The following is a 15,254-nucleotide window of genomic DNA, read 5'->3' on the forward strand; positions in this document are numbered from 1 at the left end:
CCATTGTTTGCCTCTAGAAACTGCGCATCCTAGGGGACAGAGGTGGGAAAGAATTTCTTTTCACTGCTTACTCTTGTGCCTTTTGAATTTCACACCATGGACCTGTGTTACATAGATACATTTTTAAAGCAGCTGTGTTTGAACAATTGTGATTTTGTTTGTGTCCCGTCCCATTGCTTCTCAACGTGGGGCAGGCGGAGCAGCCCATTCAGTAGGCACGAAACATGCTCTCATCATGGATGAAGTAGATGGCATGGCCGGCAATGAGGACAGGGGAGGAATTCAGGTAATGAAAACACCGTATTTTTGAAGTTTTACTGTTGATTTTTATTTAAAAAAAAATATATATATACTTAAAGAACTAATTATCATGCTGTGATATTTACAGCAATTCAGGCATGTTGCTGAGGAGGTTTTAAAACCTAAAATACATATGTTGTGTGATATTTTGTTGTTCTTTTATAAATTGTTTTTATGTTGCAAATTTGCCTTTCAGGAATTAATTGGCCTGATAAAACATACAAAAATTCCCATTATTTGTATGTGCAATGATAGAAATCATCCCAAGATTCGATCTTTGGTTCATTATTGTTTTGATCTTCGTTTTCAAAGACCTCGGGTTGAACAAATTAAGGTATGATAATTGGAATATTTTTCTCCATCACACTATACTATATATTTTTGGGTCAGTGTTTTTTTTTTTTTCATTTTTAAATCTTGACAATATATTGTGTTGTCTAGGGTATGGGAAAGGGTATTTTCATATGTTAATGACAGATGTATAAATGAGTACAATTTGGGGAGGAACTACAGCTATTACAGTTTTGACATAAACGTAACTTTTGAACCAGTGCTTCAAGTTCTGAGCTTTATCAAGGCATATACACAGAGAAAATATTATTTCTTTTTTGTTTGTTTGTTTGTTTTTTATACTGTAGGTTCTTATTAGTCATCAACTTTATACACATGAGTGTATACATGTCAATCCCAGTCGCCCAATTCAGCACACCACCATCCCCATCCCACTGCAGTTTTCCCCTCCTTGGTGTCCATACATTTTTTCTCTACGTCTGTGTCTCAACTTCTGCCCTGCAAACCGGTTCATCTGTGCCATTTTTCTAGGTTCCACATATGTGCGTTAATATACGATATTTGTTTTTCTCTTCCTGACTTACTTCACTCTGTATGACAGTCTCTAGATCCATCCACGTCTCAACAAATGACTCAATTTCGTTCCTTTTTAGGGCTGAGTAATGTTCCATTGTATATATGTACCACAACTTCTTTATCCATTCGTCTGTCGATGGGCATTTAGGTTGCTTCCATGACCTGGCTATTGTAAATAGTGCTGCAGTGAACATTGGGGTGCATGTGTCTTTATGAATTATGGTTTTCTCTGGGTATATGCCCAGTAGTGGGATTGCTGGATCATGTGGTAATTCTATTTTTAGTTTTTTAAGGAACCTCCATACTGTTCTCCATAGTGGCTGTATCAACTTACATTCCCACCAACAGTGCAAGAGGGTCCCCTTTTCTCCACACCCTCTCCAGCATTTGTTGTTTGTAGATTTTCTGATGATGCCCATTCTAACTGGTGTGAGGTGATACCTCATTGTAGTTTTGATTTGCATTTTTCTAATAATTAGTGATGTTGAGCAGCTTTTCATGTGCTTCTTGGCCATCTGTATGTCTTCTTTGGAGAAATGTCTATTTAGGTCTTCTGCCCATTTTTGGATTGGGTTGTTTGTTTCTTTAATATTGAGCTTCATGAGCTGTTTATATATTTTGGAGATGAATCCTTTGTCCTTTGATTCGTTTGCAAATATTTTCTCCCATTCTGAGGGTTGTCTTCGTCTTGTTTATGGCTTCCTTTGCTGTGCAAACGCTTTGAATTTTCATTAGGTCCCATTTGTTTATTTTTGTTTTTATTTCCATTACTCTAGGAGGTGGATCAGAAAAGATCTTGCTGTGATTTATGTCAAAGAGTGTTCTTCCTATGTTTTCCTCTAAGAGTTTTATAGTGTCTGGTCTTACATTGAGGTCTCGAATCCATTTTGAGTTTATTTTTGTGTATGGTGTGAGGGAGTGTTCTGATTTCATTCTTTTACATGTAGCTGTCTGGTTTTCCCAGCACCACTTATTGAAGAGACTGTCTTTTCTCCATTGTATATCTTTGCCTCCTTTGTCATAGATTAGTTGACCATAGGTGCATGGGTTTATCTCTCGGCTTTCTATCTTGTTCCATTGATACGTGTTTCTGTTTTTGTGCCAGTACCATATTGTCTTGATTACTGTAGCTTTGTACTATAGTCTGAAGTCAGGGAGTCTAATTCCTCCAGCTCCGTTTTTTTCCCTCAAGACTTCTTTGGCTATTCGGGATCTTTTGTGTCTCCATACAAATTTTAAGATGATTTGTTCTAGTTCTGTAAAAAATGCCATTGGTAATTTGATAGGGATTGCATTGAATCTGTATATTGCTTTGAGTAGTATAGTCATTTTCACAATATTGATTCTTCCAATCCAAGAACATGGTATATCTCTCCATCTGTTGGTATCATCTTTAGTTTCTTTCATCAGTGTCTTATAGTTTTCTGCATACAGGTCTTTTGTCTCCCTGGGTAGGTTTATTCCTAGGTATTTTATTCTTTTTGTTGCAATGGTAAATGGGAGTGTTTCCATAATTTCTCTTTCAGATTTTTCATCATTAGTGTATAGGAATGCAAGAGATTTCTGTGCATTAATTTTGTATCCTGCAACTTTACCAAATTCATTGATTAGCTCTAGTAGTTTTCTGGTGGCATTTTTAGGATTCTCTATGTATAGTATCATGTCATCTGCAAACAGTGACAGTTTTACTACTTTTTTTCCAATGTGTTTTCCTTTTTCTTCTCTGATTGCCATGGCTAGGACTTCCAAAACTATGTTGAATAATAATGGTGAGAGTGGACATCCTTGTCTCATTCCTGACCTTAGAGGAAATGCTTTCAGTGTTTCACCATTGAGAATGATGTTTGCTGTGGGTTTGTCGTATATGGCCTTTATTATGTTGAGGTAGGTTCCCTCTATGCCCACTTTCTGGAGAGTTTTTTCATAAATGGGTGTTGAATTTTGTCAAAAGCTTTTTCTGCATCTATTGAGATGATCATATGGTTTTTATTCTTCAATTTGTTAATATGGTGTATCACACTGATTGATTTGCGTATATTGAAGAATCCTTGCATCCCTGGGATAAATCCCACTTGATCGTGGTGTATGATCTTTTTCATGTGTTGTTGGATTCTGTTTGCTAGTATTTTGTTGAGGATTTTTGCATCTATATTCATCAGTGATACTGGTTTGCAATTTTCTTTTGTTGTAGTATCTTTGTCTGGTTTTGGTATCAAGGTGATGGTGGCCCCATAGAATGAGCTTGGGAGTGTTCCTTCATCTGCAATTTTTTGGAAGAATTTAAGAAGGATGGGTGTTAGCTCTTCTCTAAATGTTTGATAGAATTCGCCAGTGAAGCCATCTGGTCCTGGGCTTTTGTTTGTTGGAAGATTTTTAATCACAGTTTCAATTTCATTACTTGTGATTGGTCTGTTCATATTTTTCTGTTTCTTCCTGGTTCAGTCTTGGAAGGTTATACCTTTCTAAGAATTTGTCCATTTCTTCCAGGTTGTCCATTTTATTGGCATAGAGTTGCTTGTAGTAGTCTCTTAGGATGCTTTGTATTTCTGCAGTGTCTGTTGTACCTTCTCCTTTTTCATTTCTAATTTTATTGATTTGAGTCCTCTCCCTCTTTTTCTGGATGAGTCTGGCTAATGGTTTATCAATTTTGTTTATCTCCTCAAAGAACCAGGTTTTAGTTTTATTGATCTTTGCTGTTGTTTTCTTTGTTTCTATTTCATTTATTTCGGCTCTGATCTTTGTGATTTCTTTCCTTCTGCTAACTTTGGGTTTTGTTTGTTCTTCTTTCTCTAGTTCCTTGAGGTGTAAGGTTAGATTGTTTATTTGAGATTTTTCTTGTTTCTTGAGGTAGGCTTGTATAGCTATAAACTTCCCTCTTAGAACTGCTTTTGCTGCATCCCATAGGTTTTGGATCGTTGTGTTTTCATTGTCATTTGTCTGTAGGTATTTTTTGATTTCCTCTTTGTTTTCTTCAGTGATCTCTTGGTTATTAATCTCATAGCATTGTGGTCAGAAAAGATGCTTGATATGATTTCAATTTTCTTAAATTTACTGAGGCTTGATTTGTGACCCAAGATGTGATCTACCCTGGAGAATGTTCCGTGTGTAGTTGAGAAGAAAGTGTAATCTGCTGTTTTGGGATGGAATGTCCTATAAATATCAATTAGATCTATCTGGTCTATTGTGTCATTTAAAGCTTCTGTTTCCTTATTTATTTTCATTTTGGATGATATGTCTATTGGTGTAAGTGAGGTGTTAACGTCCCCCAGTATTATTGTGTTACTGTCGATTTCCTCTTTTATAGCTGTTAGCAGTTGCCTTATGTATTGAGGTGCTCCTCTGTTGGGTGCATATATATTTATAATTGTTATATCTTCTTCTTGTATTGATCCCTTGATCATTATATAGTGTCCTTCCTTGTCTCTTGTAACATTCTTTATTTTAAAGTCTATTTTATCTGATATGAGTATTGCTACTCCAGCTTTCTTTTGATTTCCATTTGCATGAAATATCTTTTTCCATCCCCTCACTTTCAGTCTGTATGTGTCCCTAGGTCTGAAGTGGGTCTCTTGTAAGCAGCATATATATGGGTCTTGTTTCTGTATCCATTCAGGAAGACTGTGTCTTTTGGTTGGAGCATTTAATCCATTCACGTTTAAGGTAATTATCAATATGTGTGTTCCTATGACCATTTTCTTAATTGTTTTGGGTTTGTTTTTGTAGGTCCTTTTCTTCTCTTGTGTTTCCCACTTAGAGAAGTTCCTTTAGCATTTGTTGTAGAGCTGGTTTGGTGGTGCTGAATTCTCTTAGCTTTTGCTTGTCTGTAAAGCTTTTGATTTCTCCACTGAATCTGAGTGAGATCTTTGCTGGGTAGAGTAATCTTGGTTGTAGGTTCTTCCCTTTCATCACTTTAAGTATATCATGCCACTCCATTCTGGCTTGTAGAGTTTCTGCTGAGAAATCAGCTGTTAACCTTATAGGAGTCCCCTTGTATGTTATTTGTCGTTTTTCCCTTGCTGCTTTCAATAATTTTTCTTTGTCTTTAATTTTTGCCAGTTTGATTACTATGTGTCTCGGCATGTTTCTCCTTGGGTTTATCCTGTATGGGACTTGCTGCACTTCCTGGACTTGGGTGGCTATTTCCTTTCCCATGTTAGGGAAGTTTTTGACTATAATCTCTTCAAATATTTTCTCTGGTCCTTTCTCTCTCTCTTCTCCATCTGGGACCCCTATAATGCAAACGTTGTTGCATTTAATGTTGTCCCAGAGGTCTCGTAGGCTGTCTTCGTTTCTTTTCATTCTTTTGTCTTTTTTCCGTTCCACAGCAGTTAATTCCACCATTATGTCTTCCAGGTCACTTATCCGTTCTTCTGCCTCAGTTATTCTGCTATTGATTCCTTCTAGTGTAGTTTTTTTTTTTTTTTTTTTTGCGGTACACGGGGCTCTCACTGTTGTGGCCTCTCCCATTGCGGAGCACAGGCTCCGGACGCGCAGGCTCTGCAGCCATGGCTCAGGGGCCCAGCCACTCCGCGGCATGTGGGATCTTCCCGGACCGGGGCACGAACCCGCGTCCCCTGCATCGGCCGGTGGACTCTCAACCACTGCGCCACCAGGGAAGCCCTCTAGTGTAGTTTTCATTTCAGTTCTTGTATTGTTCATCTCTGTTTGTTCTTTAATTCTTCTATATGTTTGTTAAACATTTCTTGCATCTTCTCGATCTTTGCCTCTATTCTTTTTCCAAGGTCCTGGATCATCTTCACTATCATTATTCTGAATTCTTTTTCCGGAAGGTTGCCTATGTCCACTTCATTTAGTTGTTTTTCTGGGGTTTTATCTTGTTCCTTCATCTGGTATATAGCCCTCTGCCTTTTCATCTTGTCTATCTTTCTGTGAGTGAAAATATGATTTCTGGGATATATGAGGCTTGGGAAAGGTAATATCCAAGATCCACAATGGCTCTTCAGTTCCACAATTTTACAAGCTCCTAGAAGATTGGAAGTGTGGGCAGAACCTCATCATAAAGCGGAAATCTTTTCAGATGAAAGATTTGTAGAAAAATGTCCCATAAGATCTCCAATCTTCAAAGCCTGGAGACTGAAACTTATAATATTCTTTGGGAAAGTGTCATTTTATTTTTTCTGTGTTTCATGGGCCAGTTTTTTAAAGTACCTGATAAATATTTTTTTAAAATCTGATTATATGAATTAAGAAAAAATCAGTGAAGATTCATTCCCCTTTGTCAATTTCAGGGTGCTATGATGTCTATTGCATTTAAAGAGGGTTTAAAGATTCCCCCTCCAGCTATGAATGAAATAATTTTGGGAGCCAATCAAGATATCAGACAGGTAAATGAGATATATATTATATAACATTGATGATTATTTTGAATGGATGCCTTCAGTGTTTTGGGGATGGGGAGTGGCAGTATTTTCCTGTCTTAACAGTGTCTTACTTGTGATTCTTTCAGGTTCTACACAATCTGAGTATGTGGTGTGCACGAAGTAAAGCACTAACCTATGACCAGGCTAAGGCTGATTCTCATAGAGCCAAAAAGGATATCAAATTGGTAAAATAAATTTCCACTTCTTAAGTGCCAAAGCACTTCTCTTCCTGTTAGTATTAATTTAATTGAAATAATTATTATAGTTCCTTGAGACACCTGTGGAACCTATGGATCTTTATAGTAAGAGATATAGACAGGTGCTAAAAGTGTTTCTAATTCAAATGAATTTTTCCTTAAGGACTGTCAGTGTAATTGTAAATTTTGAGAAAGGGAAGTTTTATGCCTCAGTAATTATGAAATGGCCTTTCTAGAGTCCCTTATATATGGATTTCATGTTTTGAATGGTTTTGGAACTGTTGAGAATAATCTTGTTTCAGTTGGCTTATAGTTTAAATGACCTCTCTGAAACTACAGGTCTGTATCAATTATCTCTGTGTTGTTTCACCTAGTCACCAGTCAGAATTTATTATTACCTTTAGAGCAATGATTAAACAGTATTTTCCCCTCCCTTCCTCTTTTTAAAAAATCAGTAAACATTTTCAGAGCCATTTTAGGTTCACAGCAAAATCAAGATTGCCTGCATATCCCCCTGTATAATGTCCCCCACTGTCAACACCCACCACCAGAACGGCACATTTGTTTCAATTGATGACCTACACTGACACACCATTATCACCCACAGTCCATAGTTTAACATTAGGGTTTGCTCTTGGTGGTGTACATTCTGTGGGTTTTGACAAATATGTAGTGGCCTTTGTCCACCATGGTAGTATCATACAGAATACTTTCACTGCCCTAGAAATCCTCTTTACTTTGCCTGTTTATCCCTCCCTTCCCCCAGCCCCTGGTAACCACTAATCTTTTTACTGTCTCCATAGTTTCACCTTTTTCAGAATGTCATATAGTTGGAGTCGTATAGTATGTCATCTTTTCAGATTGGCTTCTTTCACTTAGTAATATACGTTTAAGGTTTCTCCATATCTTTTCATGGCTTTGTAAGTCATTTCTTTTTATGTGGATATGTTTTCAGTTCACTTGGGTAAATACCAAGGAGCCTAGTTGCTGGATGGTATGTTAAAAATATATTTAGTTTTGTAAGAAACTACTGATCTGTCTTCCAAAGTGTACTATCTTGCACTCCTACCAGCAGTGAAAGAGAGTTTCTGTTTCTCCACATCTTAGCTAGCATTTGGTGTTGTCAGTGTTTTGGATATTGGTCATTCTACTAGGTATGTCCCTCTCTCTTTTTAGGGCCCATTTGATGTTGCCCGGAAGGTGTTTGTAACTGGAGAGGAGACTGCTCATATGTCACTTGTGGACAAATTAGATCTCTTTTTTCATGATTATTCAATAGCACCCCTCTTTGTCCAGGAGAACTACCTACACGTGAAGCCTGTAGCCGCAGGGTGAGTGTTCAGAGCTAGTGAGGGGTAGAATTAGTACCCTTCCCAGCCCTACGAAGGCCAGATACCTGGGAGGGAGGGGTGTGGAGTGTGGACAGTGGTGTAATTCGGACTGGTTTATTCCTGCAGGGGTGACATGAAAAAGCACTTGATGCTTTTAAGCAGAGCAGCAGACAGCATATCTGATGGTGACCTAGTGGACCGTCAGATCCGGAATAAGCAAAACTGGAGTCTTCTGCCCACACAGGTAAGCATAGGGCTTTCCTTAAAGTGCAGACCCTGCTTTAGTTAGAACAAAATAGCTTTTAGCTCCTGTAATTATTTGAAATACCAGATAAACATTACGGCTCTTAATGGCAAAAAATATAATCTGTTATAGATTAAAGTACCTTGTGGTCACTATTATTTGTTTCTTAATCTACTCTTATTTTTCAATGTTTTTAATGTAAATGGACATACGGAAATAGGAATGTCAGATTTTGGTCATAACTAAGATGTGAGTCCAAAGTTTCATTTGCTCTCTTTTACCTTAAGAATCCATTTGTTTTTTTGTCATTCTTGGCTCTCCCAGGTTGTTACTAAGTAGCTCATCCCTGAAGAAATGCAACCAGGGCAGGTTTGCAGCCATTTTTCTGATATATGAATTCTGATTTTCTTTATTCTTCCTTGCTACAGAGGCAGCTTTGTATTGGGTACTTTATTTAGGTTGATATCTTTTACTCAAAACAGAGTTGTGCAAACTTTCATAATTAAACTGGTTATTTATTCTTGAGTTTTGCATATTTATGTAATATTGACCTAACAAGCAAGGGACTTCTGGAGGTCTACTCTTCTTTTAAAGATTCCTTTCTCTTATGCTTTAAAAGTGTTCATTTTTTTTATACCTAATAATTATACCTATGAGAATTTATCCTGGAGAAATAATGTTAAACACAGGAAGAGCTTTATGTGCAAAAATACTTCCTAAAGCAGGGGTCCCCAACCTTTTTGGCACCAGGGACCAGTTTCATGGAAGACAGTTTTTCCACGGATGGTGGGGGGAGAATGGTTTTGGGATGATTCAAGCACATTATATTTATAGTGCACTTTATTTCTATTATTGTTACATTGTAATATATAATGGAATAATTATACAACTCACCATAATGCAGAATCAGTGGGAGCCCTGAGCTTGTTTTCCTGCAACTAGATGGTCCCATCTGGGGGTGATGGGACCACCTCAGCTCCACCTCAGTTCATCAGGCATTAGATTCTCATAAGGAGCATGTAACCTAGATCCCTCATGTGCACAGTTCACAGTAGGGTTCACGCTCCTATCAGAATCTAATTGCCACCACTGATCTGACAGGAGGTGGAGCTCAGGCAGTAATGCGAGCGATGGGGAGCGGCTGTAAATACAGATGAAGCTTCGCTCGCTTGCCCACCGCTCACCTCCTGCTGTGCAGCCCGGTTCCTACCGATACCGGTGCGTGGCTTGGGGGTTGGGGACCCCTGCCCTAAAGCATTAATTTTGATAGCAAGAAATGGGAGAAAATCTCCATGTTCAGCAATAGGAGTCTGATTAATTATGGTAAATCCTCTTGATGGAACATTAGGCAGCCTTTAAAATTACTTGTAAAGATGATTTAATCTAAAAAATACTTATGAGAGAATATTATTAGAACAAAGCAGGACACAAGATTTATGTATAATTCCAACCTTTAAAAAAGTAAAAACCCTGGGACTTCCTTGGTGGCGCAGTGGTTAAGAATCTGCCTGCCAGTGCAGTGGACACAGGTTCGAGCCCTGGTCTGGGAAGATACCACATGCCACGGAGCACCTAAGCCTGTTCATCACAACTACTGAGCCTGCATGCCACAACTACTGAAGCCTGCACACCTAGAGCCCATGCTCCACAACAAGAGAAGCCACCGCAGTGAGAAGCCTGTGCACCGCAATGAAGAGTAGCCCACACTTACCGCAACTAGAGAAAGCCCACAACAAAGACCTAACACAGCCAAAAATAAATAAATTTATAGACATATAAAAAAAGGTAAAAACCCTGGATATAGAAGATATCCAAGGATACCTTTAAAAAAAACTTTTCTCAAGTGCCAGTTTACTTAATTCTCTAATTATTAGATTTTCCATGCTTTGATCCACCTGGTTTATTGATATTATGTTGAAGACAATCATATTCCTCTTAAACAGTTTTTTCTATAACACTGGCATTGAGAGGTAACTGGTGTGTGTTGAGATCATTTGGCTGAGTCTGGGTTGGCTAGATGATCTGTGAGGGCCATAACATGTTTTAGACCAAGGCATTTACTGCAATTAATTGTTTTCTCACGTTGAAGTTTCCCATACCAACAGGTGAGGGAGAGAGGGAAGGGGCCTATCTTGGAATTAGGTATGGGGAGCAATGTTACTGCATTTTCTGGAGACTGCTTGGAAGCCAACAGCTGCTAGAGAAGCAACTTAACTCAGTACTGAATTTAACTTGTGGATTGCAATTAATTTTTTCAGGCTATTTATGCCAGTGTTCTTCCTGGAGAGTTAATGAGGGGGTACATGACCCAGTTTCCTACCTTCCCAAGTTGGTTGGGGAAGCACTCATCTATGGGCAAACACGATCGTATTGTTCAGGACCTAGCATTGCATATGAGTCTCAGGTAAGCGGGGTATTACTCTATGTGTGGCATTTTATCAGGGTAGTATATTTGGCCTTTAATAAGGATAGCATGAGTCACAAAGATTTGTGTTTTAGTTTTGATTTCATTACTAACTAGATAAGTGAACATGGATAAGTTCATGGCCCTGAGTTTTATTATCTGTAATTAGTATGACACTCATTTTATCACTTAAAAGGATACTTTGGAGAATAAAGCCAGATGGTAGATGTGCCATAATGTTAAGATAAGCTTTAAAGCTATATAAATCTGAGGTAGTGCTACTATTTATTGTTATTGTGACTATGCCTATTACTAGTAGGCATACATAATATATTGGCCTCCAAATAAATTAATAGGAAAAAGGGAACTATTTAAATAAATGAACTAGTTTTTGCCTCCCATCCTAATAGTAAACTGACCTAGTCATTTGGGACAAGGGGATACAGTTTAGTGTATTACAGAAGGTGGATACTCAGATGATTGAAAACCAATGTCCTTGGAGAAGTTTAAGGATGTTCAAAAATTCTTATTATTTGGTTAAATTTTTTACAGTTTAGAAACTTAGAAATGTGCTTGTACACAAATATTAAGTGAACTTTAGGGATTCATTTTTAACCATGAAGAACTACTTAAGCAATCTTATTTTCCTTTCTAGTCCCTGGAGAGAATATTAACATTAGTCTAACCTTAACTTTTGTTTAAAACTGAACTGAGATGTTCCTTTCTTCTGTTCCTGTAGAATTCTTCTTCCTTCTATGATCCCTCTTTGTAGTTTATGGTGTGGGTCTTTTTTTTGCCACCGCATGTAAGTTTTCTATTGCTGCTATAGCAAATTACCAAAACTTACTGGCTTAAAACAACACAAATTTATTCCCATCTTGAGATGGGAAGATTACCCTGGATTATCTGATGGGCCCAATGTAATCATAAGTGTTTTTACAAAAAAAAAGGAGTGGTGGAGGTAGGCAGCATCATCAGTCAGAGAGATGTGAAGATGTTGCGCTCCCACTGCTGGCTTTGAAGATGGACAAAGGGACCATGAGCCAAGAGATAGAGGCGGCCTCTAGAAGCTTGAAAGGGCTCTTTTCTTCTGCTCTTCTCATTGCTCAAGCTGAAGGCCTGCCTTTCAGCTCCTCTCCTATTCCCTGCCCATCACTTTTTCAAGGTGACGTATCACTTTGCCCTGGGGTGTGCCTCTTCGATGTTTCTACTATATTTGTGTAGATACATTGTGTAGATACATTAACATTATTAAAAGTGGATTAAACTCCAGCAAACTATGAGTTGGTGGTCATTTGCCATTGATTACAGTGTATCTCTTTTGTTTTGGTTTAAGAACTTACTCCAGCAAAAGGACTGTAAACATGGATTATCTGTCACATATAAGGGATGCACTTGTACAGCCCCTGACCTCACGAGGGATAGAAGGAGTACAGGATGTTGTTGCTCTTATGGACACGTATTATTTGATGAAAGAAGACTTTGAGAATATCATGGAAATGAGCAGCTGGGGAGACAGACCTAGTCCCTTCTCCAAGCTGGATCCCAAGGTAAATTGTGTACCCCACTGGTTCTCCATCACTTTGTAATTACCATGTACTAGGAGTACGTCAGAGATGTTTTAGATGCTTTTAAAAGTTTAATTTCTTTTCTTAAATGCTTTTTGCTTATGGTCTGTGCTTTCCAAAGATACTATTTGAGTACAATATTAAGAGTAGACTTTGGGATTTGACTTTTATAATTTATAGTTTTATCTTTGCCTTAGCCTGCATGGAAAAGGAAGGTGTGAAATCTGAGGAGCAAATGTAGATGTATTCCTTACAAGGATAGGCAGATGAGCCTGGGGAAGTAAAAGTGAGGTGGTGGTAATGCATTATGAAAAGACGTGTTTACTGGCTGAGCATTTTTAGACTTTTTCTTAGTCTGCCTAATCTGTGTTTTAGTGTATTTATTACAGTTGGACAATCTATTATGTAATGATGTATCCCCTACTTTATATAGTGAACATGAAGAAACTAAAGTGACATAACATGAGTTTGTGATATCTAATATGTCACCCTTGTGCTTGTTTACTTGGTGCTGTTCTAGAAGACATGTTCTCTGTGGCTTGTCTTCTCTAGAATTTTGACCTGACTACAGGTATGACTATAGGTAAATTCTCACAAGAGACATCCATTGTTAGAATTTGTGGACTAATTCTACAGTTAGGTTTAGAAGCTTGAGGTTAAGGCTTTTCAAGTTACTTAGTATTTTGAAATAGCCTATTTTTGTGGTAAAGGTAATTTAGATATTTTGTGGTAATTAAAGGACAACTTTAACTTGTACTTTATTGTAAACCTTTTTTGATTTATTGGTTCACTGACTAACTTTGCTTGTCACTTTGTAGAACTGCAGAGAACACTGAATAGAAAAAATTGATGACTTAAAGTGACTTTAAAAAATCTGCCGGGCCTCCCTGGTGGCGCAGTGGTTGAGAGTCCGCCTGCCGATGCAGGGGATACGGGTTCGTGCCCCGGTCTGGGAGGATCCCATATGCCGCGGAGCGGCTGGGCCCGTGAGCCGTGGCCGCTGGGCCTGCGCGTCCGGAGCCTGTGCTCCGCAACGGGAGAGGCCACAACAGTGAGAGGCCCGCATACCACAAAAAGAAAAAAAAAAAAAAAAAAAAAAAAAAAAATCTGCCTAATGTTCTCAAATACTGATTCTTATTTTTTGAGTCATGGCTCTATTAAGAATGTCATGAAAAATATGGAACTTCTCCATAGGAAAATGCATATAGATATACTTACATGTACATGCATACATATTTTACAGACAATTTCAAGGGGCTCCTAGGGTCTCTCAGGGCCTCTAGGCCTACAGAGTTTAAAGGGGTTGTTTGGCAGTTAGAGTTTTAAAAACCTCCCTCTATTCCTTTTGTGTAGGTGAAAGCAGCCTTCACAAGAGCTTACAATAAGGAAGTCCACCTTATTCCGTATTCACTCCAGGCAGTAAAGACACACAGACACAGCACAGGCCCAGCGCTGGATTCTGAATACAATGAAGAGTTAAATGAAGATGACTCTCAATCTGATGAGAAAGACCAGGACACTTTGGAAACTGATGCTATGATCAAGGTAGTATTTTCATCTGCAAATAGGAGAAGCTATGATACTCCCTCAAAATAGCTTATCTTGTGTATAACTTGCCTTTTGAAATTATTCAGAGCCTGTTTAGCAAGTAACAGAGGAAGCTGAAAATACTTTCTGTTTTGTTCATCACAGTTCCGAGGGTGAAGAAGGTGTAGATTTCACTTTCATAAACAGTCAACTTCTTATAACAGTGGAAGAGCCAGACAGCAAAAAACAGGCCATCATATTGATGGTCATATGCTCTGTTGGAAAAAGGACTATTTTTTTTATTTGCCATTGGTGTGTGCTTTACCCACAGACACATTTTCATAGCATAATCAAGAAAAGCATTTTTAATGAAACCATTTCTCCTTTCTGTTATTTATTTTTTGCTATAGCTGTTGAAATGCCCATAGAAGTTTCCCAGAGCAAAACATCCTCATCTTTTGCTAGGAAAGATTAAAATTATGTATGGTATCAGCCCCCTGTTTATCATTGGCTGAGGCAAAGGAGTCTAGTTTGTATCCTCTTCTGTCCCTAGTGTGTGTGCATTTATCATTCTTGCCCCTCGATTCTGTTTTGTATGTGCAGGGGTGGGAATAGTGGCCTTCTCCAGTGTGGCTCTCTCTAGTCTTGTGTAGACATAAGAAGTCTACTCCCTCCCCTGCTCAAACTGAGTGTGTTTGGATCTCTAATCTGAAACTGAAAGAAAAGGAAATTCTTCATGAAAACATAACCGTGTGTGTAAATTGTATCTTGCTTATTTTGTCTTTCTTAAATACATCAATGTTCTGGGGAACATATCCTAGTTCTAGAGTCTAAATAGCTTTTCAATAGTTCAAAGCTACAGCTGGCCAGTTGTTATTAGTAAGCTCATCAAGGGTAGCTGTAGTTCAAGATCTAGGTGTTTGCAACCTTTCTTCTTTATTAAGTTGCAGGTAAAGATTTGATGTATTGTAGAGATGAACTTATTTCATTTACTCATAAACACAGCTACTAACTATTTTGTGCATCTTTCCCTCCCAGCAGAAAAAGACAAAATCTTCAAAGCCTTCAAAATCAGAAAAAGAGTCCAGAAAAGGAAAAGGAAAAAGTTCAAAGAAATAAAACCATTTTCCACTGCTGACTGCTACTTTTTATTCAACCTGCTGACCAGTCTAGCTGGTCTTAGAGAATGCTTTGTTTTTCCAAAGGAACCATGTTTTAGTGTAATGGGGCAACCTCATGGTCCCATTACAAATAAACGGTGGTACAGCTAGAAGTATGTAAACAGTAGGCTGATGTACACCTCTTATAGAGGTTGATAGGACTGCGTGGGTCCTCCACTGTCCCCTGTCAATCTAATGAGATTGTACTTCAAAATGACTGTATATTCAGAATTAGAAACTACATGTGGGCTTTGGAGTCAGATTTTTAGTTAACA

General features: G+C 38.2%; 1 protein-coding gene across 16 annotated transcripts in view; it reads left to right on the forward strand.

The window, feature by feature from the left end:
* The window catches only part of RFC1 (replication factor C subunit 1), a 79,672-nt gene extending 64,719 nt beyond the window's left edge, over positions 1-14,953 (forward strand). For 8 of the 16 annotated variants that reach the window (XM_081250440.1, XM_081250452.1, XM_081250448.1 and 5 more), the window contains 10 exons: positions 195-286; positions 497-634; positions 6,417-6,512; positions 6,635-6,733; positions 7,922-8,076; positions 8,203-8,320; positions 10,579-10,724; positions 12,061-12,274; positions 13,646-13,837; positions 14,858-14,953. In XM_081250440.1, coding sequence (XP_081106566.1) covers positions 195-286; positions 497-634; positions 6,417-6,512; positions 6,635-6,733; positions 7,922-8,076; positions 8,203-8,320; positions 10,579-10,724; positions 12,061-12,274; positions 13,646-13,837; positions 14,858-14,938 — 1,331 coding nt within the window. In that variant the 3' untranslated portion in view covers positions 14,939-14,953. The remainder of the gene's footprint in view (positions 1-194; positions 287-496; positions 635-6,416; positions 6,513-6,634; positions 6,734-7,921; positions 8,077-8,202; positions 8,321-10,578; positions 10,725-12,060; positions 12,275-13,645; positions 13,838-14,857) is intronic. The other 8 variants (XM_081250449.1, XM_081250454.1, XM_081250455.1 and 5 more) reach the window with 2 other exon arrangements.
* Positions 14,954-15,254: the final 301 nt, after the last annotated feature.

This window comes from Mesoplodon bidens (genome assembly GCF_964165515.1).
Source record: "Mesoplodon bidens genome assembly, chromosome: 1".
NCBI classification, from domain to species: Eukaryota; Metazoa; Chordata; class Mammalia; order Artiodactyla; family Ziphiidae; genus Mesoplodon; species Mesoplodon bidens.